At 39.0% G+C, this 27,723-nt stretch overlaps 1 protein-coding gene across 1 annotated transcript in view; it reads left to right on the plus strand.

Moving 5' to 3' along the window:
• The window catches only part of LOC127425151 (NEDD8-conjugating enzyme Ubc12-like), a 69,946-nt gene extending 54,124 nt beyond the window's left edge, over window positions 1-15,822 (plus strand). The window contains exons 5-6 of the mRNA XM_051670847.1: window positions 12,080-12,143; window positions 14,856-15,822. Of these exons, the coding sequence (XP_051526807.1) occupies window positions 12,080-12,143; window positions 14,856-14,996 (205 nt within the window). The 3' untranslated portion in view covers window positions 14,997-15,822. The remainder of the gene's footprint in view (window positions 1-12,079; window positions 12,144-14,855) is intronic.
• Window positions 15,823-27,723: the final 11,901 nt, after the last annotated feature.

A 27,723-nucleotide genomic window follows, 5' to 3' on the forward strand; every position in this document is an offset into this window, starting at 1 on the left:
TTTTCCTTTTCTTCATATGTGGCAACACCTCTAAACACACCAGGGCATGATCTGAGATCTGACTAAAATGTTTCCAATTGAGCAATCAACGACAGATGAAATGAGGGACTTAGATATAAAAAATAAAATAAAAAAAATCTATTCTAGAGTAAATCTTATGGACTGATGAAAACAAATTATACTCCCTCCCAGATGGGTTAAAACGTCTCCAAATATCTGTAAGACAAATATTTTTACACATCCTGTGAAGTGTCAGTGTTGCTTTAGGGGGCTTGCACACTTTTGCTTCACTATGATCAATGACGGAGTCCATCAAAAGATTAAAGTCTCCTCCCAATATTATATCATGAGGGGTGCCAGCGGTTTGCAACATCCCTTCAAGATCTATCAAAATCCTGATCATCGATGTTAGGTGCATAAATATTAGCTAAAATAAGACTTTGTCCCTGAATTTCAGCTAAAACAATAATGACTCTCCCTAATTTATCTTTACTCTGTTTGAGACATTTGAATTGTAGATGTTTACTTAGTGTAATGACTCCCCTGCTCTTACTCGAGCCAGCACTATAAAAAAATGCCCACCCCATATCTTACCACATTTTTCAGCTTCCTGCAGAGAAAGTGCATTTCTTGAAGTAACACTATATCAGATTTCTTACGCTTAAGAGAAATAACCTTCCTCCTTTTTATGGAGTGCCCCAACCCATTCACATTCCACGTCTGCTATGTCGAGCAGACTCGGAATGAGCCCATCCAGGAATTCCACCATATCCCGTCCCTCCACTCCCTCCAGGACTTGCACGATACGGATGTTATTCCGCCGGCTACAGTTTTCCATGTCCTCCAACTTCTCCCAGACACGCTCCAAATCTGCCTTGATCGCTAGTGGATTAGCAGGTAATTCCTTATCCGATGACTCCAGATAATCGATCTGGTTCTCGACATCCCCCACTCTTGTGACCACATCAGTAAATTTCGCCTCCATGGTAGTGATCGATCGATGTATCACAGCAAGATCCTCCAAGTCAGCAACGACCTTTGTCAGCATTGGTAACATGTTCAACATCTCTCGCAGCAGTTCCTGCATCTCTCCGACCAAATCGATTCCCGGGCCCGCGGCCTGCATAGCAGTGTCAGCATGAGCACATAAGTGTCTTTTAATGTCTCCAGAGCCTGAGGAATTTTAATTCTTTGACATATTGTCCTCCTAGTACAGTTATGGAACAGAGTGTATCGATTCTCACCGGTTTATGGTATTAAAACTAGCAAAGTTTTTTAGCCTATATCTCTTGACACTTTTGATAGAGAATTCTGTTAAATTTTTGACTCAGAATTATTATTCTCCATGTTTTTGCTGTTAAAGAAGAGCTCAGTGAAATTTTCTTTGGTTGGTATTTAAAGATTTCCAACGGATTGCAGACCAACATGGCTGCCGCTCAAGCAAATATCAATTTTTTATTTTTTTTTTAATCTTCTGTGGCAGCTGCTGCGAGACGCACACAGACGCATCAGGGATTTAGGTACACGAGCATCACGCAGAACTGCCCCTGCATTGTGCGGTTTCCTGCAAATTAACTAGAAAATCATGTCCCTGACGACATGGCCCTAATATTATCAGTGGGCTTTTCCAGTGTTTTTGGATGTAGCATTTTCAGTCAAATTGTGAGACATAACTTCTCAGAGAAGTAATTACTACTGTGTTGAATTTGTATGTACTGTATTTTCCCAAATCAGTTGGCAGATAGAGATAAAAATTCAGAAATTAATCTCAGTATAGACTATTATTTCTTTAGATAGGGATAATTTTAAATAAAACTAAATTAAATTGAATTGTCAAATTGATAATGAAGTAGAAATAAAAACTAAATTAAAATTCGAAACATAATTACCTTGGTTGTAATGACTAACACAGCTTTCACTTTCTTTTATCACAGTTTAAGCTTGAGTGGAGGAGAAAAAGCAACAAATAATTGAAATGTCGACAACGCAATAAGAATTGTGTTGAAGGACAGTTTTGTCTTCAGACACCTAAAGAATATGCTTTAATTCTGAAACCACTTAGAAGTCTGTTCAGCAGGATACTAATCATAAAATGTATATATGAGGTTTTTTTGTTACATTTTTATTGACAAACTGTTTTTCTTAGTTGTGAAGTTTAAAATAAGCTTAAAATATTGATGTTGAGTTTACAGTTACAGTTTTAATTCAGATTCATGAACAGATTCATTCGGCTCGGACTCGGCCTGTTATGGACTCGGTCTTGAGTCCGACTCGGCCCCTTTTGGACTCTGACACAACTCAGACTCATTTGTTTAAAGACTCGGACTTGACTCAGACTCGACTAAGGTGGACTCGAATCCAATACTACTTCCTGTTTCCCATTTGTCGCCATTAATTTAATGTCTCGCCATGGCAACACTGTTCGATATATCAAAAATCTGTTCACAACTTAGCATCTTCATTGTCTGGGCATAATATTTTCTAAATGTGGTGACAGTCTCGCGAATCCCCTAGTAGGAGTATTTAAAAGTTCAGAGACTGCAATATTCAAAACAATCCAAAATGGCAGACTTACTGTTGGGCAGAGCTAATAACTGTAATTATGAAAGTTGTCTGGCATGAAGAGAACAATATATGTACCAATTTTGGTGACTGTAGGTGAAAATGGGGGTGCTACAGAGCCCCCTTATATGCCTATTTTCAAAGGGGTGCTACAGAGCTCCCCACTCCCACCCCCCCCCCACACTATGCAGCTTTGCCCAGCCCTAATAGCGGATGACTCTGATGTGTATGCAAAATTTCAAGTACCCCAAAATTACAGAAAACCTTGAAATAATAAAAAAAAATATAGCTGCAAGCAGCGATGATGTGCCCAAGTACTACGCTGCCATTGCCACCTGGTGGCCCTAGGAAAACAAAGCATGGTGGGTGCATGCATTTGAGAAGGTAAATATAAGAGGATTATTTCAAAGTCACAAAGTGTCACACTTCCTGTTGTCAGTTGGCCGTGACCCACAATAGCCGCATCAGTGTGATCAGCCCCATGACCAAACATACAGCTCAACTTTGATCTAAATCACTCAATGCATAGACACTTTCTGATTCCCTTTTTTTTGCCATAAATTTATTGTCTTGCCATGGCGACACCGTTCGATATATAAAAAAATCCGTTCACAATTTATCATCATCAATGTCTTGGGATCATGTTGATCAAATTTGGTGAGAATCGCATGATTTCTGTAGGAGGAGTATTTAAAAGTTCAGAGTATGTGATTGTCAAAAAAATCCACATTCAATCCAAAATGGCCAGCTTCCTGTTGGGCACAGCTAATGACTGTAATATGGAAAGTTGTCCTGCATGATGAAGTATATATGTACCGAGTTTGGTGACTGTAGGTCAAACTGACTCCATCACTTTAGTCAAAAGGGGGCACTACCGAGCCCCCACTCCACACCCATGTCTTAGCTTTTACCTTCGCCTAATGGCCAACAACTCGTGTGTGCCGAATGTCATGAAATTTTAAGCATATTAAGAGCCTCAAAACACTCAAATATACAAATAAAGAATAAAGTTTGATGCGTTAAAATGGCAAAACTATTTAAGATATCAAGAATCCTTTCACAAAATTACATCAGCGATGTCTTGACATTATTCTGTCCAAGTTTGACATGATTTAGATAAATATAAGAGGATTTTTTCAAAGCTTGTTGTAACTGCCACACTTCCTGCTGCCAGTTGGTGGCGCTAAGACCATGACCCACAATAGCCACATCCATGCGATCAGCCCCCATGAACAAATAGACAGTTATTATTTAATTCACACAATGCACGCAGAAAATATGTGACACTTCCTTTTTCCCTTTTTTTCAATAAGTTTTTTGCCTCGCCATGGCAACACCATTCGATAAATCAAAAATCCATTCGCGATTTGCATCTTCAGTGTCTTACATAATATTACCTAAATTTGGTGACAATCACATGAATCCCCTAGGAGGAGTATTCAAAAGTTCAGGGCCTTCAATTTTCAAAAAATACACATTCAATCCAAAATGGCCGACTTTCTGTTGGGCGAGCTAATGACTTGAATTTTGAAAGTTGTCCGGCTTGTTGAGATAAATATATGTAGCAAGTTTGGTGACCATAGAAGAAACTGGCCCCACCACTTTTGTCAAAAGGTGGGGCTACAGAGCTCCCCAGCCACGCCCATGTGTTATCTTTTGCCCAGGCCAAATGGCCGACAACTCTGTGTTTGGCAACTAATCCAGGAATTTCTCTTTTCCGGTTGTCACAACATAAACAGTTACGTTGCCACGATGAAGGTTTGGTCATCAAATTGTGGTGCAGTTAGGAAATGGCCACGTAATTTGTCTAGCTGGGATTACAAAATGACTGTATTTGCTGCGTCTTTTCTCAAATTTTGTGATGCAATTTGCTGCATTTTTTGGGGTTGTTTTGCAGTGAAATCATTATATACCTCAGTAATTGTGTTAATTACATTGTAAATGCAATTACATGTAAATATTTTAGTGCATAATAACTGAATATGCAGTTAGCAACCAAAAAACAATAAAAAATACACACAAAAATACCATACATTCAGTTGAACCTGTGGGTATTGGAAGACCCTTAATTATTTTTGTATTAAAAATGTCTGCCTCAGAGAATGCAAAAAACGTATCTACGTTTAAAATAGACGTACATTAAGTCTGTAGACTAAAAGCACAAATGAGGATTCAGTAAATAGGCCTGTTGCCATTATTACATTTGTCTGATATTTAAATCTGGTATATGGCCGTATATGAACAAATACAACTAGTGTTCATATATTTGAGCGTTTTTGCACTCATTTAAATAATGCACACCATTACCAGTATTTAAAACTTCACAGCCTGCAATTTTCAGAAAATCCAGAATGGCCGACTTCCTGTGTGGCAGAGCTAATGACTGTGAGAATGAAAGTTGTTTGGCTTGATCAGTACGATATATGACTGTAAGTGAAAATGGGGGTGCTACAGAGCCTCCCTTACATGCCAGTTTTCAAGGGGGTGCTACAGAACCCCCCTACACACAATTTATTTTTGTGTTTTCAGATACCATATGTGTCCAATTGGATTAAGTTAAAAATAAAATCGTACGGGAAAAAAAGTCATCCAGGTCAAAATTACCAGAACACAACATAAGGGTTAAGTTTACAGTGATAACCAGGGCTTGACATTAACACCCACCCACCTGCCAAATGCAGGTAAAAATCGGCAGTGTCAAGTAACCCTTACTAGCCACTTTAGCAGATGGCCACAGCCAAAGCAAAGTTAATTGTATTCATCTCGCTTCCAACATTTTATAAGCAGTAAATATGCCTCTCATATCTGACACGCATCTCAGCGGGGAAAATGAGGTGTAGTCTCGTGCGAGCCACTGCAGCGCACATCAGCATGCTCCAGAGATAGAACCAGAGCTATGGGACAGCGCAGGGCGAAACTTGCGTGATTCAGTCGGGCTTCGATCTTGCGGCGGCCAGCAGAGACCACAAAACTTAAGTGACCCATTTGAATTCTTCAGACATTCTAGTAAAAAGCTCTATATGCAGGATGTCGAATCTCTCAAACTGATAGACAGCCGTGACATTATAAACAGCACTGACGAGGTTACGGGGCCTGGGTAGCTCAGCAAGTAAAGTCACCAACTACCACACCTGGAGTCGCAAGTTCGAATCCAGGGTGTGCTGAGTGACTCCAGTCAGGCTTCCTAAGCAACCAATTGGCCTGGTTGCTAGGGTGGATAGAGTCACATTGGGTTAACCTCCTCGTGGTCATCATAATGTGGTTCTCGCTCTCGGTGTGGTGCATGGTGAGTTGTGCGTGGATGCCGCAGAGAATAGCATGAAGCCTCCACAAGCGCTAGGTCTCCTCGGTAACGTGCTCAACAAGCCACGTGATAAGATTCGCGGATTGATGGTCTCAAACGCGGAGGCAACTGAGATTCGTCCTCCGCCACCCGGATTGAGGCGAGTCACTACGCCACCATGAGGACTTAGAGCGCATTGGGAATTGGGCATTCCAAATTGGGGAGAAAAGGGTTAAAAATTTTAAAAAAAAGCACTGACGAGGTAAAGAGATAACAGTGCGCCCCGCATCAACATCGATTACATTTGTATTTTTTTTTTAATACACCTCATCATTCAAACTAAAAAGTTTTTACTGCAAAATCAATTAGGGTGATTCTATAAGACTTCATTTTTATTATTAATAATTATTCTGTCATCATTCTGTCACCTTTATCTTGATCCAAACCCTTAGGACTTTCTTCCATTAATGGAAAAAAAGATTGATGTATTTTTCCATTCATGGAATAACAAATGCAATGAAAGTAAATAGTGACTGAGTTTAGTCTACTTAACATCTACATTTTATTATCTATTTTGTACTCCATGGAATTATTAACTTTGAAAGTTGTAGTTAAATGTTTCTAAACATGTTTAGGTCCTTAGTTTTTCATAACAAATGCTATTGTTGATTTTTTAGGAAGACTATCTGTATTTGCCTAACCACAGTAATGTGGAGCCATGTATGGTCTTACCTGTGGCAATGACTTTTTATTATTACAAATGCCACTGTTAAAAAATTGAACTTTTATAAAGGCAAGTACATTTTAGAATGGTTAAAGGGGTTAAAATCTGGACTTCCATAGACCAATGGACAAATTATTGACAAAGTTTTCCTCTTGTTTTGTCCTACTCCAGTTAACTGGTCATGTTTGCCTTCAGATATTCTAAGAGATTACTTAAAGAGGCCCTATTATGCTTTTTGGGATTTTACCTTTACTTTAGTGTGTAGTATAGCTGTTTGTGCATGTAAAAGGTCTGCAAAGTTACAAAGCACAAAGTCCACGCCAAAGGGAGCTACTTTCTCCCACAGAAAACACTGCTCCTGATTTGCCTGAAACGCCTGGTTTGCAGTCCAGCCATTACTTCCGTGACATAGCTATGTCACCATGAAACACATTTGCATAATACCCACCTACTGGCAACTTTAAGCTGAAACTCGGTTATGGTAAGGGGTGTTACATTTCCGACACTTAAGCGGTTGACCAATCACAACAGACTGGGCCAGCTGACCAATCAGAGCAGACTGGGATTTTCGGAAAGGGGGGCTTTAAAGAGACAGGAGCTAAAACAGAGCGTTTCAGACAGAGGGTGAAAAGAGGTACTGCAGCAGTGTACAGTATGAGAAAAATTATGTGTTTTTTGAACATTAAAGCATGTAAACTTATTCTAGTAGACCCCCAATATAAAATGATGAACCTGTAAATGAGCATAATATGGGCTCTTTAGATCATTAGGCTTGTGTCCTGCTGAACTCAAATCATTCTTGTTCATATAAAATGTCCAAAACAAATGCGTACAGTTGGAACACCACTAGCCTCAGTGGATGGTTAGCCAAAAAGTTAATGTTAAGCCCTGGTGATGACGTGATAAATATATTTATAATATTTATTTTTACGTAATAAATATAGTGACACAAGCATAAGTGTTTATAATTATAGCAATAAGCCACACTTCTTTATAATCTTCCCTGAGGTCCAATGATAATGTCATAAAAGTATTTTCGCACCAAAACAATTTAGTAATATGTGATCATTTTCCACACTGTTTTTGACCCTCTGCCTGAAACGCTCAGTTTTGGCCTAAACGCCTCCTTAAAACTTGAGCATAAATGCCCACTGTTATGATCATGCAGCCCCTCAAATTCAGCAAACTCAGTCGGAAGAGAATGAACAAACCCCTCAACTTTAATCAACAAAATTGCTGGGTTTACACAACGTACATTCAACACATTGCATCGGAATATATTAAACTCTTCATCTCGAGCACAACTGATATCACTCAGCACCATAAACTATCAGACAGTCATGACATTTAAAATATTCATGAATGAAATGGTTGACTTACATTTTTTTTATCTTGTCCAAGTGTTTTTAACTGCCCCATCCTTCAATAACAGTTCCTTTGCAAAGCTTGAATCGTATTATGAATGTTTCACAAGCAATCCATGCTGACATGAGCTGAAAAAACGAACACTCAAAGTCCAAAGCACATTGAAACGACACACACGCATACTGAAGGGACACTGAGGTATACATCGACGGAAACACTTTGAAACGGTCAAAGAAGTCCATCTATGTTTACATAAACCAACAAATAAAAATAGCGCAGATGGGCGAAAGGACACGTCCATGATGCGTTTGAGCTCAAAACAACAAGAGGCAGCAGCTGAATGAAAGAGAATTGCTTCTCCCTTTCAGAGTTGACACCACATCTTTTAAAAGCGGCGAGATACATAACGGCAGTCAAAGAGTAGTGGCGGTCTGTGTAGTTCATGTTTATATACAAAAATAATTCAAAATAGCCAAGACCATAACCCTTTGATGTTATGTTAGGAATAGTTAGACACACAAGGCCTGCTCTCTTGTCTTGAACCCAGTTGGCGGAGCCAAGGGTGCGATGACGCATGTTGTGGGATGTGTAAATACAAATGAGCAATGTTTCGTGACATCACAAACAGACAGACGTTTCAGCAGGGTGGCAACTATAAATGCTCAGACTGGGGAGGAAGTTTTGAGTTCTGAAATGTACAGTATGTTTTTATTGGACAGTTACCTCCTTATATGTCTAAATATCAAGGAAAATTTGATTCTCCATTTCATGACTCCTTTAAATTGAATACTGAGAGTTACAGAGATCCAACCAATCCCATCATATCACCAGTGAACCTTTGAGCAGTGCACTTAATGCTCTGCTTGGATGAGTTTGCAGTTAGTGAACTTTGGTTGAAATGTATGTTAGACAAGTAACATTCACTGCACAGAAGTTTTACATATTTTATTTTGTTTATCTCAAATATATTTGAACATGCATTGAATGTGTCAAGCAGTGCAGTGTAGTTAGTCTTTCATATGAGTCATTTACAGTATCCAACAAGAGCAGGCATTTTACCGCCGCTATCACCATGTGAATGTGTCATTAGCAGCTCTAAACCGCTAAGGGGCGCTATAACCATAGAATTTCAACAGGCCAGAGCTGAACGCCTCAAAGCTCTTTCCAAGAACATCACGACCATTCAATTGGAGGAGGTAATGCATGTTAAGCTTATTTTGCCAACCGCCATAAAATAAAAGAAGAAGAAGAAACAGAAGAAGAACAAATGCAAAAACGTCACAACATTGAATTGCTGGAGGGATGCAGCAATGGAGATGCATCATAAACACTTTCCTGCAATATTCAGCATTCACAAGGACTCGTATGCATCGGAGAGTTATATGTTTGCATTTTATTAATTCAAATTTCATTATAGAGAATTATCATTTGTGAGTATTTTTATACATATACACAGATGTTATGAGCGGGCATCATTAGGCAGCATATTCAAACAACTGTAACTTCCAAAAACTGTCAAGATTGTAAACCTGTGATTTCTTTTAATGTGCCAATAGGCTAGCTTATATTTTCTATTTTTAAACAGGATTATCAAATGTGAATTAATTTATATGTATACCATTGTGTCATATTTTATTTTATCCTGGCGATAAAAAACAAAAGAAAAAGTGAACAGAGAATTATTCTTTATGAAAGGATCAAATGAAATACTGTAAAATATTTTTAAAAATAATCAAAATTTTCCATTACATTATTTAGGCTGGAAGTATTGTGACCACATTATATGTATAATATTTCTCAATACATGTGTTTCAGTTTTCCGCTACATGTAATAACCAGAAATGATATGCAGTTCAAAACTGTAGGTTATGTGCTTTTTTATTTGTTATCTGTTTGGTATTTTATAAGTAGTTAATATTTGCTATTAACCGATGTTGCCCCAAAGCTCAATAACATTGATTATTTTTCACCCAGGAGTGAAGAGCACCTGAAAACAGCATGGCTAGTTTTTCCCATTCTGTTTCCTGTCTCCACTCTTAATATTTTCTTAATACTACGTATAATAATACATAAACACACACTTTATTAAAATAAACAATCACAAAGTATTTTAAACGTGGAAATAAAATGTCTAAAGAGAGTGAGTTATAATAACTGAAAGTAAACATTGGTGGTTCTCTTGGTGATCAGAGGCTAGTAGTGAGGCGGGCGTTTTCTCCAGTGAGGTGTCCTTGGTCTTGGTCAATCCTGTAAAATCACTGTATTGTTAATTAAGAAATGGCATGATTAGTAGAGCGTCGGTTTGTGGTTTTGATTCTGCTCGTGGTGCGGGTTCAAAACCAACTTTTCTTCCCATCTCATGTCAGCAGCGAAGACTGACTCTCTCCTTTAATAAACATTAAAGTATTTGATAGGGTTTTGTGGAGACACAAGTTTAAGGCAAACAATACCAAACGTTACAAGACACCAGCCATGGTGCAAACTGGCTTAATAAATAAAATACAAACCTTGCCATGCTGAAAATACTGAATGTCTTGGCATATGTATTGAATGTGAATAAATGTGTGTATATGCAATAATGGCATATGTCACATGTCTGTTGGGTACATTTTACTCCCAAATTAAAATGAGAACAGAGTTGTGACACAATTGAACGCTCAAGGTGGGTGTTAAATATGGGCTATTATCTACCCCATCCCCCGTGCGAACACAGACAATGGTGATTTGGGGGGTTGTGACACTCCAAAAGATTAAAAGATTGAAGGAGATTTGGATGTTTAGATTTTCACCTGGATCTTTTGACAAATATAGGTGAACTACCATCACACCATTGTTCTGTATGATGTAATTAAGTTGAATTATAAACTTTATCAAGTAATCATGAACGCTGCCGCCCTATGCGACTGTACTGCCTATGGGTTTTACCTTATAAAACACAATCGTGGTGACAAATGTAAGATTAAATGTAAAAATGATATAAAGTATAAAACCAAATGACCAAAAATAATCTTACGGGACACTGAGTCAGTACCAGCCACAGACCAAAATGGAATGAAATGCAAATAAAAACCATGCAATTCTGAAATGTCTGCTTTTGTTTTGAATGTTGAAATTTACTTCAGCAATATCAAATGTTATTATATATGGTCAAATATGTTATTTATTATATTCATTATTATAAACAAACAATAAGATAAGAAAAGCTAGTTTCGATTCAGTGACCTTTTGCACGAGAGCCGAGCACAGTACCCTTAAGCTATCAGTCGCATGTGTTTATTCAAAGAACATGAGCTTTTCTCTACTCCACACCATCCTCTGTAACTTTAAAGACATATCAGAATCAGAATGAGCTTTATTGCCAAGTATGCTTACACAAGGAATTTGTCATGGTGACAGAAGATTCCAGTGCAAGAGAAACACATATTATCACATATAATAACACCAAAATAAGCACATATACGTATATTTAATTACGCTTATGAGCAGGGTTTCAGTTGAACCACTGTATTTTAGTCTCACCGACTAGCTGGGTCAATTATAACGTTGGTTAACGGAGTTAATTAAATGCGTTGTTGGTGTTGTTGTTTTCAGTAAGGATAACAAATAAAATTATGAATGTTCACAAAGTATTTTTATTTTCAGGACGATAATTAAATAACTAATATCTATAAAGGAACAGTTTTTTTTTGCTAGATACCGATTCATGACATAACTAAGCTATAACTTTAATGCTGCCATTAATTTTGCATTGTTAGATAGCCTTCTACACTTAAAAATGTAAAAAACAAAAATACAATACAAATGATAATATTAACAATGTTAATCATAATTATTTTCTACACATGACGGTGCCAAAAGTGTCACTTCGCACCTCATTGCGGCGATTTTGCGAATGAGTCTCACCTTGCGTTAATTCCTGTGATAGTAAGAGTCATTCTGGTTGGGTAACCACTGTAGGTCAATGAATACCACAATTAAAACCAGTATAGATAATATAATGGTGTTTGAACAATTCTTGAAATATTCCTTCAATCACATAATCATGAAGCCAGTGAGTGGGCTGTAATAGTTTTTAGAAATGCTGTTTTTCTGTGTTTGGTGGTTTATCTTTATGAGATTGAAATGAGTGTTGTTTTGTGTTTCAGAGAAGACTGGAAGCCAGTGTTGACAATTAACTCCATCATATACGGACTACAGTATCTGTTCCTTGTAAGTTCAACTCTCATCTCCTGAATATTGTTTAGAGTTTTTATTCTGTTCAATTTTACATTCAGTGTAAGAGTATCAAAAACACAAAACAACAAACCATATCATGAAATTTATCTTTTAACTAATTAAATCACAATAGCAATCACAGCTGCAAAGATAAGTCACAAATAAAACTAGATAGGTACAGTTTTTCAAGACAAACTATGATTTTGGCTTCACAAAGCCTGGGCTGAAAGTTTAAAATAGTTTTAAAATCTTAGTCTGTGAAGTTTCATAGATCCTAAAGATAGACAGATAGATAAGAGAGAGATCAGACCCCATCAAAGCTTATCAGACCACATTAAACCTCATCAGACCACATTAGACTTCATCAGACCCCCCAAGAGACCACCTGAGACCACATTAGACCTCATCAGACAACATTAGACTTTATCAGCCCCCCACAAGACCTCATCAGACCCCATGAGACCAAATCAAACCCCATTAGAGTTCAACAGACCCCCCAAAAAACCACATTAGACTTTATCAAACCTCATCAGACTCTCTGAAGGCCATCTCTGACCACATTTTATTTCATTGAGAGCTGGTGACAGAATGTGGGCATGTCAAGAGATGTGACAAAGTTGAGAAAAGTTTAACTTTATGCAAATGCAGAGCAATATCACGCAGTGACTACCAATGAGAGAAGACAGTGGAGCTCATGTCATCTGTCTCCTGTAAGATAATGGAGCCAGTTGCAGGAAAGATGGAGTTGTTGTGGTCATCGATTTCACTGTTCTATATCATTCGTCTGTAGCCACATACATGGATATAATAAAACAATGATGCGTGGAAAACAGTGGCATTCTGAGTGAGTTTGATTGATACTTTGAAATATTGTTCATTGATATGATTGAGCATTGCTGTAGTTTACAACACTCCCTTCCAAAATCCTAATTTTTAGCAGCAAGTAAACTGATTTCTTATCAGATTGGATCATGTACCAGAAATTGTCACCATTGTGAGTGAGTTTGATTCATGCATTAATAGATTGTTCGTCTTGTTAAGGATATGATGCATTGAGCACAAAGATCCTGTAGAGACCACATTAGGCCTCATCATACCCTCTAAAGACTTTATCAGACCACATTAGACTTCATCAGACCCCCTAGAAGTCACATCAGACCCTTTTATACCTAATCAGATCCCCTGTAGACCACATCAGTACACATTAAACCTCATCAAACCCCATTAGACCTGATCAGACCCTCTTGAAAGCGTATCAGATCAAATTACACTTCATTAGACCCACAAGAGACCACATCAGACCCCATTAGACCTCATCAGACCCTAAAGAGACCACTTCAAACCCCATTAGACCTCATCAGACCCACTGTAGACTACATCAGACCCATTAGCCCTCATCAGTTCACATTAGACCTCATCAGACCCCCTAGACAGTGTTTCCGCGGGTCCTTAAAAAGTCTTAAATAGTCTAAAATCCAATAATCCGAATTTTATGTCTTAAATACGATTTCGACAGGTCTTAAAAATTGATTGGATTATGAAATTAACATTACTTTTATAATGTTCTAAACTTCAGTCTCGCTTTTAAATGTGTTTTTGGTAGACATTTTTTTTTTATTGATCACGCTGTAACAAAACTACAAAACGAAACCAACATGGAACCAATAACCACTCATTCAAACTGTGCAGCTCGGTCAGAATTTATCGCCGCACGCCCACAATGTGGTGTGTGGTTTAACGTGGCCCCTCCTCCCATCAAACAAAAAAATAGCTACTTCTAGAAGTAATAAGTTAAAATTGTTTCTGTTAACGTTACTTGAATCTAATTTGGGTAAGTGCAAGTTCAACAAGATCTGGATCGAGAACAGTGCATTTAGTGCTTGGTTGAAGCCTGTTGAAAATAACGAATTTGAAGCCCGCTGCACCTTGTGCAAGAAAACATTCAAATTAGGAACTTTGGGTATAAAGGCATTAGAGTCACATGGGAAGTCAGAAAAACATAAATCCACCATAAAAAGCCACTAGCAAACGCTTGCCATCACCCAATATTGTTCTGTATTCACATCGGGAGCATCACCACAAAGTCCGGCCCCAGTGCGACCCACTCTGAGCTAACAACGTTAACTCCTGCAACTCCGGTAAGCGACCTCCGGACAGCGTTTGGATCTACGCCAGCATTAAAAGCGGAGGTGCTCTGGACTTTACACACAGTAGCAAAACATCAGTCATATAAAAGCATTGAAGACATGGGTGAGCTGTTTCAAACCATGTTCCTTGATTCTGACTTCATTAAAACCTTCATTACGCGATTTGGATTGGCAGATTTCATTAAGAGAGACCTCATCTCAAAAATGAATAAGGCCCTGTTCGTGATGACTAAAGTGGTATTTAGGACAGTAGTAATGGTGTCTACCTCACATAGTTCTAGCTGGGCTGGTGGTTATTTTGCAAGAAATCTAGCTGGGGGGATAGTTATCTGAGCACAGCAAGAACAATGTGAGGAAGCTGCCATTGCCACTGTCCTACATACAGTGATGGGCAGTAGCTTCGCTACAAATAGCGAAGCTAGCTTAACTACATTTCTCAGTTGCAAGGTGGTAGCTTGTTCACAATTGCAGAGTTAAGAATGTTGTAAAATTAGCCAGTCAGCAGTTGTTGAGCAAATGTTCTTGTATTGATTGTTTTTCATCTGTATTCCAACTTTAGGAGCCAAATCCTGAAGATCCACTGAACAAAGAGGCAGCAGAGGTGCTGCAGACAAACCGACGGCTTTTCGAGCAGAACGTCCAGCGGTCACTAAGGGGCGGCTACGTTGGTGCCACCTACTTTGAACGTTGTCTGAAATAGTCCCGAGCCCACTGGCCCTTACATCCCAGAATGCATTTATCGTTTACATGCGCTGAGACATGACTGACACACTGACTGGAGATTGGCAGGGGGAGGGGCTTCCTGAAGGAAGCAGGGGTTTCTTATGGGATGGGCTCAGTGTGGGTGGGTTGTAAAGGAATAGGATTTAGAAGGCTGGTCAGTGATTGTTGTTCAAAGAATTCAGTCGTATTTGCCACTATGCTGGTACCCACTGTTTATTTTTGCTGAGATTCACATGCTAACTTATCTTCCACTCATAGACATGAACCAAAAGAGAGAGAGAGATTCAAATTATTACATTTCTCTTGTGTTCTATTATGAAGGCTTGAGGACTGATTTTGTTTGGGCTTCAGTGACAGGGAACCTGCCTTGCATCGCACATAAACTACATTAAATAGTCATTAATTTCGGTGTTTGAAAAAAGACTTGTATAGCATCGCATTTGACCAATTCTGATAACACTGACCGATTGAAGACCTTACCGGCTTAGAGGCCGGCTCATATTCGATTGACAGGATCTGTATGCAAATTGGGCTGTTGTGAGGTTGGTAGACCTTCATATGTTTTGCTAGAGTTTTCATGGGTGGGAAATGATTTTCATGAAGAGGGATGACTTAGGGTTAGGAATGGTTGCGTAAAATGTTACAATTCTGTTGTGTATATTGAAATCCCAGCTGTTCACAATGACTGCAGTATGAATTATGTTAAATAAAATATTGACTTGAATGCCTACATTTTAAGATTATTGTAAACAACAACAGCACATTGTTTCAAATCAATAAAACATTGTATCTGACCTATACAATTATGAATTGAGCAAAGTGCCACTGCATAAAAATTCTTGGGCTCTTAGAGGAAGATGAATTTCATAGATTATCTGATGAATGGTAATTAACTTTAATGCAACACAAAGAACAAGAACATTGAGGGTTGGAAATCCATATGATGTGGGATCCTCCTTTGTTTTAATTTATCATCTTATTTGAAAAATGTAATTCTTGAACTTTCAAAAATTATATTTTTCCAAGTCAGGCCTAAGTACCAGGGTCTTAACCATCATAGACATTATTCTCCCCCACCCCATCAGATTTGTGGTCCGCTAACCTTACCCTAACCTAACCCTAATGTGGGTTTTTCAATTAAACTATTACCACAAATCCTTAAAAGGTGGTTACAGTATTATTTCGACTCTGTCAGAGGTTTCAAATGTATGCTCTTAATTTGAAGAGATAACGGAGTTATTCTGGTGTAAATTCTGGTAGTATCGTCCTGTTTTGGTGTGCCTTGTAATAAAACATTATAATTGAAGCAAATTTGACACATGAATTATTGAAATATTGACGAGGCCAACACCAGTAGAGACAACATGAAATTACATTTTATGATACCGACCCTTTATATATGATGTGTACGTTGTTGTTTTTTTTTTTACTCTATGTTATATTACCCATTAAAATGTAATGGTGATAAAGGGGGTAGGGTTGTTCTGGTGCAACTATACAAAACCAGTAAGGTGCGTGAAAAAAAGCACTAGTAAAAAAGCAAATTCAGCAGCACTCGTGGAATGGAGAAAAAAAAGGAATACACTTTCTTTCTTTTTTTTTCACAAAAATTGTATTCCTTGTTTTTCTCCATTCCACGAGTGTTGCTGGATTTCCTTTTTTTATTAGTGGTGATAAGTGGGGACATTCAAATGGGATAATATTAAAAACAAGCATTTAAAAAATAAAATGTTTTAAAAGTTCTTTGCATTACGCACTACACAGAGTTAAATCTGTAAGATGATCCTAATATTATTTATTATGTGATGTTATTTTATACACTACTGGTCAAAACTTTTGAAACACTTGACTGAAATGTTTCTCATGATCTTAAAAATCTTTTGATCTGAAGGCGTATGCTTAAATGTTTGAAATTAGTTATCAGAATCAGTTTTATTGCCAAGTATGCTTACACATACAAGGAATTTGTCTTGGTGACAGGAGCTTCCAGTGTACAACAATACAAAAACAGCAACAAGTCTTTTAAAAAATAATTAAAATTGAATAAACAATAAATAAATAGTGAAAAGAAAAAATTATACAGTTGTGCTCAAAAGTTTGCATACTCTTGGAGAATTGGTAATATATGTACCATTTTTAAAGAAAACAAGAGTGAGCAGGCAAAACATTTCTTTTATTTCTTATGGGATTCATATTCAACTGTAGGTTATAACAGAATGGCACAATCATAAAACAAAACATGGCAACAAAGAAAAAAATGAAATGACCCTTGTTCAAAAGTCTGCATACCCTTAGTTCTTAATACTGTGTATTGCCCCAAATTCTTGCAGGTGGTATAGCTGCCCATTCGTCTTGGCAAAATGCCTCCAGGTCATGCAAAGTCTTTGGTCGTCTTGCATGAACCACATGTTTGAGATCTCCCCAGAGTTGCTCGATGATATTAAGGTCAGGAGACTGTGATGGCCACTCCAGAACCTTCACCTTATTCTGCTGTAACCACTGGAGAGTCAACTTGGCCTTGTGCTTAGGGTCATTGTCATGCTGGAAAGTCCAAGAGCGTCCCATGCGCAGCTTTCGTGCAGAAGAATGCAAATTGTCTGCCAGTATTTTCTGATAACATGCTGCATTCATCTTGCCATCAATTTTCACAAGATTCCCTGTGCCTTTAGAGCTCACACACCCCCAAAACATCAGTGAGCCACCACCATGCTTCACAGTGGGGATGGTATTCTTTTCACTATAGGCCTTGTTGACCCCTCTCCAAACATAGCGCTTATGGTTGTGACCATAAAGCTCTATTTTGGTCTCGTCACTCCAAATTACAGTGTGCCAGAAGCTGAGGCGTGTCAAGGTGTTGTCAGGCATATTGTAACCGGGCTTTTTTGTGGCATTGTCACAGTAAAGGCTTCTTTTTGGCAACTCGACCATGCAGCTCATTTTTGTTCAAGTATCGTCATATTGTGCTCCTTGAAACAACCACACCGTCTTTTTCCAGAGCAGCCTGTATTTCTCCTGCGGTTACCAGTGGGTTTTTGTTTGTATCCCGAACAATTCTTCTGGCAGTTGTGGCTGAAATCTTTCTTGGTCTACCTGACCGTGGCTTGGTATCAAGAGATCCCTGAATTTTCCTCTTCTTAATAAGTGATTGAACAGTACTGACTGGCATTTTCAAGGCTTTGGATGTCTTTTTATATCCTTTTCCATCTTTATAAATTTCCATTACCTTGTTACGCAGGTCTTTTGACAGTTCTTTTCTGCTCCCCATGGCTCAGTATCTAGCCTGCTCAGTGCATCCACGTGAGAGCTAACAAACTCATTGACTATTTATACACAGACACTAATTGAAATTTTTGTTATTAACATTTGATTCATAAATTAACACAAACAATACAACAAATATATATATATATATATATATATATATATATATATATATATATATATATATATATATTGAATCAGTCACTTTAAACATTAAAACCCCACTATATCCCCTCCTCCTACCAAACTCCCACCCCACCCTGACTAACCCCACGAACACCCCTGTGGTCAATAGAACGTAGACACACACACAAACACAAAACTTAGACCACAACAAAAAATAAAATACAATAATCAAGTATAAAATTATTTATTTATTTAAATAAAAAAACGAAACTCTAAATTACTCCCTCCACCGCCCCTCCTCGAGATTCCCCCAAAAATGCTAATTAATTGCCCCATTTCTTATTGTAAGAATCCCTAACTCCCATCCTTATGCTCGATCCCTCCTCGAAGGCAGCCACCCTCCCCATCTCCGCGCACCACTCCTGGAACGAGGGTGCTCCATCCGACTTCCAACTCCTCAAAATAACCTGCCAAATTATTACATTTCTCTTGTGTTCTATTATGAAGGCTTGAGGACTGATTTTGTTTGGGCTTCAGTGACAGGGAACCTGCCTTGCATCGCACATAAACTACATTAAATAGTCATTAATTTCGGTGTTTGAAAAAAGACTTGTATAGCATCGCATTTGACCAATTCTGATAACACTGACCGATTGAAGACCTTACCGGCTTAGAGGCCGGCTCATATTCGATTGACAGGATCTGTATGCAAATTGGGCTGTTGTGAGGTTGGTAGACCTTCATATGTTTTGCTAGAGTTTTCATGGGTGGGAAATGATTTTCATGAAGAGGGATGACTTAGGGTTAGGAATGGTTGCGTAAAATGCCAATCATCACACTGGTCAAAACCCAGTCCTTCATGTACTTATCCTCCAAATCCATGACCTCCCCATCTCCCAAAATACAGAGTCTGGGGCAGAACGAGACCTGAGTGCCCAACACATCACACACAAAACTTTGCACCTTCAGCCAAAATTCTTGGATCTTACGACACCCCCAAAAAACATGAGTGGTGTCTCCATCTTCAGAATGGCATCGCCAGCAGATGGGTGTGTCCTTAAGACCAATCCTATACAATGTAGAGGGGTTCCAATAAAATCTATGTAAATCTTAAATTTCATAAGGCGAACCCTTGCATCTCTAGATGCAGACTTGATGTTTTTTAGAATCCTAGCCCACACTCCCTCCTCCAATAACAAATTTAAATGGTCCATAATCTTTTGAGAGAATTTAAAGCTCCGTACCCCAGACTCTGAATTAGCAGGGAGTAATACACTGATGCCTCACGACCCTTCCCAAAAGCAGCAATCACCACTCCCAGAGTATCTGCCACTCTAGGGGGGTGTGTGCTACTCCCAAAAACAGTGCAGAGCAGGTGGCGCAGCTGTAAATACTTATAAAATTGAGATCTGGGAATCCCAAAGTGTTGAATCAAATTTTCAAAAGATCTCAATACTCCACTCTCATATAGGGCACCAAGTGTATTAACCCCCCTCACAATCCAATCTGACCAACAGAAAGGAACTTATTAATACATAGTTTAGGGTTCAGCCATATGCTCGAGGCTACGTTTAAATAAATATCAGAATTAAACACTCTGGACACTTTTGTCCATATCGAGTGCAAATGCAAAATAACGGGGTGCGACTTAACCTCTCCAGCTAGTTTAATCGAAAGGCTTTGCAGTGGCGAGATAGGGGCAAGAACTTCCTTTTTGATACAAAACCAGGGAGGAGCTCTCTCAGGTGGAAGCGACCAATGAGCCAAATGTCTGAGACCGAATGCATAATAATAAAACAAAATTTTGGATAGGCCTAACCCACCTTTGTCAATCGGCCTATGTATCTTATTGAAATTTAAACTGGGACGCTTACCATTCCAAATGAAGGACTTCGCTATGCTATCAAATTGCTTGAAATATGAGAGGGGGACATCTACAGGGAGAGACTTTGAATTTTGGAATACAATTCATTTTAATAACATTAACCTTCCCAATCATCGATAAGTGTAATGAAGCCCACCTGTCCACATCATTCGAAAACCTTTTTATTAAGGGATCAAAATTAACTGACTAAATCAGACAAATTTGCTGGGATAAAATTCCCAAATACTTAATTCCCTGTTTGGGCCACTGGAAGGCATCCGGCTGGAAGGCCGTTACTGGACAGTACGCTGTCAAAGCCAAAGCTTCGGATTTAGACCAACTGACTTTGTATCCTGAGAATTTGGAAAAGGAGTTAATAATTCTGTGGAGGCAAGGCATAGATCTAGTAGGGTTGGAGACGAATAATAAAATACAATCTGCATAAAGCAGAAGCTTATGCGCCACACCTCCCGCAATCACCCCTGGAAAATCATCCTCCTTTCTTATCGTGGCTGCTAATGGTTCCAGGGCAAGACAGAACAATAATGGGGAAAGAGGGCAACCCTGCCGGGTGCCCCTATCCAGAGTAAAATAATCTGAAATTAACCCGTTTGTTTGTACCGCTGCTACAGGGTGTCTATAAAGTACCCATACATTTCCAAAATCTTAAAAAGATAATCCCATTCTACCATATCAAACGCCTTTTCAGCGTCAAGTGAGATGGCAGCGAACGGAGATTGATCATTCGCTACTGACCACATGATATTGATGAGACACCTGATATTATCAGAAGAGCTACAGCCTCGAATAAACCCCACATGATCTATATGTATAAGTGATGTCATAACTTTACTTAATCGATTAGCCAGAATTTTGGACAAAATATTTACATCTAACTGGATCAGGGAAATTGGGTGGTAACTTTTACACTCGCCTGGATCTTTGTCTATTTTAAGAATCAGACTTATCTAGGCTTGCGTCATGGTTGGAGGAAGCTTTCCATTCTTTAATGATTCCGTATAAACTTCTAACAAAAGTGGAGCCAGTTCTGTAGCATAAGATTTGAAAAACTCAGAGGAAAAGCCGTCAGACCCCAGAGACTTGCCTGTAGGCAAGGCTTTAATTACCTCATCAAGCTCCTCCAAGATTATCTCAGAATCAAGATAGTTTTTTTGCTCAGTCGTCAGTTTAGGGAGATCTAATGGATCCACAAAGTTCCTAATATCTTCATCAGTAGACGAAGACGTGGAACTATAGAGATCAAAGTAGAATTCTTTAAAAGCATTATTAATATCAATGGCTGAGGTAAATATTTCACCACCAGCAGATTTCACTGGTAGAATGGTAGAAAAAGACTCTCTCTGCTTTATATATCTAGCCAAAAGTTTTCCTGCTTTATCACCCGACTCAAAGTATGACTGTCTTGCCCTGAATAACTAAAACTCCACTTTCCGTGACAAAATAGTATTATATCTATATTTCAATTGGGTCAATTCTCTGAGGCCATCAGATGACACACGGCGCTTCAGCTCTGCCTCGGCACTTTTAATATTTCCTTCCAACTCCACAAGTTCTTGTGCTTTGGATTTTTTGGTGAATGAGGCATACTGTATGATCCGACCCCTAAGAACCACCTTAAGTGCCTCCCAAGCCACGCCCACAGAGGATACTGAGGACCAATTGGTCTCCAAATAAACATTGATTTCAGTCTTTAACATTTGTTGGAAATTAGGATTTTGCAAAAAGGACACATTAAAGTGCCTACTATATGATTTCTTTTTCTCTGTATATGGCAACACCTCTACACTCACCAGGGCATGATCTGAGACTAAGATATTTCCAATTGAGCAATCAACAACAGATGAAATGAGGGATTTGGATATCAAAAAATCTGTTCTAGAATAAACCTTCTGGGTTGATGAAAAAAATGTATAGTCCCTACCAGATGGGTTCAAAAGTCTCCAAATATCCGTAAGACCAAGATTTTTACACATCCTGTGAAGTGTCAATGTTGCTCTAGGGGGTTTACACACTTTTACTTCACTGTGATCAAGGACTGAGTCCATCAAAAGATTGAAGTCTCCTCCCAATATTATATCATGAGGGATGCCAGCAGTTTGCAGCATCCCTTCAAAATCTATAAAAAAAGCCCTGATCATCAGCGTTGGTGCGTAAATATTAGCCAAAATCAACCTTTGCCCTTGAATTTCAGCTAAAACAATAATGACTGCCCCTAATTTATCTTTAGTCTGTTTGAGACATTTGAATTGTAAATGTTTATTTACCAATATAATGACTCCCTTGCTCTTACTTGAGCCAGCACTAAAAAAACATGTCTACCCCATTTCTTCCCAAATTTTTCAGCTTCCTGCGGGGAGAGATGTGTTTCTTGAAGAAACACTATATCATATTTCTTACGTTTAAGAAAAGAAATAACCTTCCTTCTTTTTATGGGGTGCCCCAATCCATTCACATCCCATGTGGAGAGAGATAGTTCACTCATATTAACATTTGACATTTTGATATAGTAGAAAAAATAAATTGTGTGTCAAAACCAAAATTATACAGACCACATTCCCCATTAGTGAAACAATCAAACCCCGAACTTCCCCCCGAACAAAACAAACAGAAAAAAGAAAAACGTTAATGCGCACGACAGCACCAACCGGCGACAATCCCTCTAAACTCAAAAGGTCCATGAACGCATTCAAGAACCCCCGCGACAACATTGCCATCGGATTGCTCAATTTTGCCTCACAAATTTGTGAGGCAAAATTACATAACAGAAAATACTTTGTAAAATAAACCCCAGCCAATAGGAAGAATGAACACAAAGGTGTGATCTTCCACAAAACAAATTCCAGCTGATATAAAACCGTTCATATTCCTCGGACAGACAAATGAATGTTCAGTGAGCCGGCTGTGAATTCAGCGAATGACATAATCATTCCAATGTCCCGTAAAAATACTCAACAAAACAAACTCCAGCCAGCAGGAGGAATAAGCATGAAGAACGAACAGATTAATCCACAGCTGTTCCAAAGGAGTGTTTTTCAATAGAACAAGCTCCAGCCGCTATGCGGAACCAATACAAAAAGAAACAAAACCGGCATCTCGGTTCCCCGGATGGTCAAGTCAGTTCACTCAGAGGCCGCATAAAAGTATATACCATGACTTACACAATCCGTCAACTTTATAAAAGACATCCTTTGTGTGAGCATGTAGATATTTTGCGGTCATCCGTAGTGTCCACTCTCAAACTGGCGGGGAACTTCAATGCAAAAGTAATCTTTCGTCGATGCAAAAGTTTAAGGAAAAGTGTTATTCACAAAACAAACTCCAGGCGCTCGGCGGAGCCAACGCAAAAAGAAAAAAAGAAACCAAAATGACACCCAGCTTCCTCAAAAGCCAGAGTAAGTACAGCGAGTCGACCCACTCACATGAGAAACACCCAATTGTTTACTCACCCATTGATCCATAAAAAAAATTTGCCTGATTGGGACATGTAAATACTTTGCGACCATCCTTCATTTCTATTCTCAGTTTGGCCGGAAACATCAGATCAAAAGTGAACTTTCACTGATGTAAGAGTTTTTTATATTCCTTGAACCGATCGCATTTCTCTCTTGTCGAACTTGCAAAGTCCGGGAACAAGAAAATATTATGGTTCTTCCAAGAAAGCTTCCCTTTGCTCCTCGCCTGACGCAACGCAAGATCTTTATCAGATGATCTCAGAAATCTGGCTAGAATCGATCGGGGCCTATCTCCCTCAGCAAATCTGTGAGATGGGACTCTGTGAGCTCGCTCAATTTCCAGCTTGTGCCTGTTATGTCGAGCAGACTCGGGAAAAGCTCGTCTAGGAATTTCACCATATCTCTGCCCTCCTCATGCTCAGGAATTCCAACAATTCAAACGTTATTCCTGCGTCTTCTATTCCCAAGATCTTCAAGCTTTTCAAGGAGATGTTCCAAATCAACTTTGGTTGCGGACGGATTAGCGGTTAATTCCCTCGCCGAAGATTCCAGACAATCGATTCGTCTCTCAACATCAGTCACTCTTGTAACTAATTCAGAGAATTTTATTTCCATTGCCGTAAGGGTTAGGGTTAGGGTTAGGGTCCTCCAAGTCAGCAAGAACCTTCGTCAACATCACCGACATGTTGGACAACTGACGCTGGATCACCTCTCCCGCCGTGCCATCCAAATCGAGTCCCCGGTCTGTAGGCCTGTCGGGGCTTTCATCCTGAACATGTAAGTGTCTTTTAATGTCTCCAGAGCCTGAGGATTTTGACTTCTTTGCCATGTTTTGCCTCAAAGAGCAATGTGTAACTGGGTGTATCAAATTTCACCAGATTACAACATGAAAATAATTAAAAATTTAGCCAAGTGCGCAGAGCTCGTCGCTCACACGTCTGATTCTTGCATGGCGTCACGTGACCCCGACACTAATTGCAATTTAAAAAGCCACAGGTGTGGGAAATTAACCTTTAATTGCCATTTAAACCTGTGTGTGTCACTTTGTGTGTCTGTAACAAGGCCAAACATTCAAGGGTGTGTAAACTTTTGATCAGGGCCATTTGGGTGATTTCTGTTATCATTATGATTTTAAAAAGAGCCAAACAACTATGTGATAATAAATGGCTTCATTTGATCACTATCCTTAAATAAAAGACAGTTGTTTTGCATGATCAGTCATATTTTCAAAATCAATGCCAAAATTTCACAATTTCTGCCAGTGTATGCAAACTTTTGAGCACAACTGTATATAGAATAGACAATATATACACACACACACACACACACACACACACACATATATATATATATATATATATATATATATATATATACATCACACACACACACACATATACATACATAATACACACACACATACATACGTAGTGCAAATCTATATACAAATCGGTTATATACAGCGCAAGGGAATGTAATGGCAGGAGAGGTTGGATGTGTTGGATAAAATAAAAAGACTAAGCTGTGTATTGCACATTAATTATTGCTCAATGCAGTTTTAACTGTTCATGAGATGGATAGCCTGGGGGGAAAAACTGTTCCTGTGCCTGACGGTTCTGGTTCTCAGAGCTCTGAAACGTCGGCCAGAAGGCAACAGTTCAAAAAGATAGTGGGTAGGGTGAGTGGGGTCCAGGGTGATTTTTCCAGCCTTTTTCCTCACTCTGGAAGTGTATAGTTCTTGAAGGGAGGGCAGGGGGCAACCAATAATCCTCTCAGCAGTCCGAACTGTCCTTTGTAGTCTTCTGATATCCGATTTCGTAGCTGAACCAAACCAGACAGTTATAGAAGTGCAGAGGACAGACTCAGTGACTGCTGAGTAGAACTGTATCAGCAGCGCCTGTGGCAGGTTGAACTTCCTCAACTGGCGAAGGAAGTACAACCTCTGCTGGGCCTTTATCGCAGTGGAGTCAATGTGTGTCTCCCACTTCAGGTCCTGTGAGATGGTCGTGTCCAGGAACCTGAATGACTCCACTGCTGCCACAGTGCTGTTTAGAATGGTGAGGGGGGACAGTGTTGGGGTGTTCCTCCTAAAGTCCACAGTCATCTCCACCGTTTTGAGCGTGTTCAGTTCAGAGTTGTTTTGACTGCACCAGACAGCCAGCTGTTCAACCTTCCTTCTGTATGCAGACTCATCGTCATCTCGGATGAGGCTGATGACAGTGGTGTCATCTGCAAACTTCAGGAGCTTGACAGAGGGGTCCTTGGCGATGCAGTTGTTGGTGTAGAGGGAGAAGTGTAGTGGGGAGAGCACACATCCCAGGGGGGCACCAGTGCTGATTGTACGGGTGATGGAAGTGAATTTCCCTAGTCTCTCTAGCTGCTGCCTGTCCGTCAGAAAGCTGGTAATGCACTGACAGATAGACGTGGGAACAGAGAGTTGGTGTAATTTAGTCCGGAGAATAGCTGGGATGATGGTGTTGAAAGCCGAACTGAAGTCCACAAAAAGGATCCTTGCATATGTCCCTGGTCTGTCCAGATGTTGCAGGATATGATGCAATCCCATGTTGACTGCATCATCCACAGACCTGTTTGCTCGATAAGCAAATTGAAGGGGATCTAGAAAGGGTCCAGTGATGTCTTTCAGGTGGGCCAACAGCAGTCTCTCAAATGACTTCATGACCACAGACGTCAGGGCGACAGGACTGTAGTCATTAAGTCCTGTGATTTTTAGTTTCTGGGACAGTTTCTTTGTAGACAAAAATATAATTGTGCCACCATATTAATTTATTTCATTATAAAACTAAAATTTAATTTAAACCAAAAAGTTTTTGAAATGGATGACTTGGACCAAATAATAAAGAAAAGCAGCCAATAAGTGCCCAACATAGATGGGAACTCCTTCAATACTGTTTAAAAAGCTCAAGAAGTTGGTTGAGAAAATGTCAAGAGTACATGTCTGCAAATTCTAGGCAAAGGGTGACTTTGATGCTAAAATATAACACAGTTTTTATTTTTTATTTTATTTTTTTAGTCACAACATAATTCCCATAGTTCCTTTTATGTTATTCCATAGTTTTGATGACTTTGCTATTATTCTAAAATGTGAAGAAAAAAATTATAATAAAGAATGAGTGTTTCAAAACTTTTGACCGGTAGTGTATATGAATGTAAATTAGTATTATAAAATATTAATTATTAATTGTGCAACAGCACATTTATATCCAAATTACAAATTGTGCATCACCCACCAGTTTACATGTCTAAGTTCTTCCCACTCACCCTCTAAGAAGATATAAGATAACATATATGTTAAAGATATCTGTAAATAGAGGTGTGAATGGCAATCATTATACTACTAACACTAATAATATCTGCCTCTGTCAACCACAAATCACTAACGTACTAAACACTAACCAACATGTGTAATCTAGCCAAGCAGAGCCACTTGATTTCTTCATCTCAAGAAGTGATGCTACTTTCAGGAATTATGTTGAGGTAGGCCTACTTAATTATCTCTTTTCTAAAGATGAGCAGAGCAGAAGTAATTATCATATGACTATTTATTAGATTATTAGTATAAGGCCAGATTCGTTTCTGTTCATAAATGTGTTATAAGAATGAACTGTCCACCTGCATGGAGTCAGAGGAGAGCTCTGTCCTTAGGATGTCTTATGGATGGCACAGAGATGCTTCCTCTATATGTGACAGCTCACAGGGTTTTGAGACTTTAATGCTTAAAAACTCTTGTCTTAGTAGGCAGGTCGCTAGGTTTGGAAACTATGATTAACAAAACAGTGACAGCTTATTGGGTTTTGAGCCTATGGTGCTTAAAATACGGTCTAGTTAGGCAGCTCAATAGGTTTGAGACTTTGATTACCAAAAGTGCTGTCTAAGCAGGCAGCTCACAAGGTTTTGAGATGCTGGTATAGTCAGTGTGACGATGCGCGGATGGGAGGAGACTGCTACGTCAGCGCGTGATA

The sequence above is a fragment of the Myxocyprinus asiaticus genome, chromosome 34 (genome assembly GCF_019703515.2).
Source record: "Myxocyprinus asiaticus isolate MX2 ecotype Aquarium Trade chromosome 34, UBuf_Myxa_2, whole genome shotgun sequence".
Lineage (NCBI taxonomy): Eukaryota > Metazoa > Chordata > Actinopteri > Cypriniformes > Catostomidae > Myxocyprinus > Myxocyprinus asiaticus.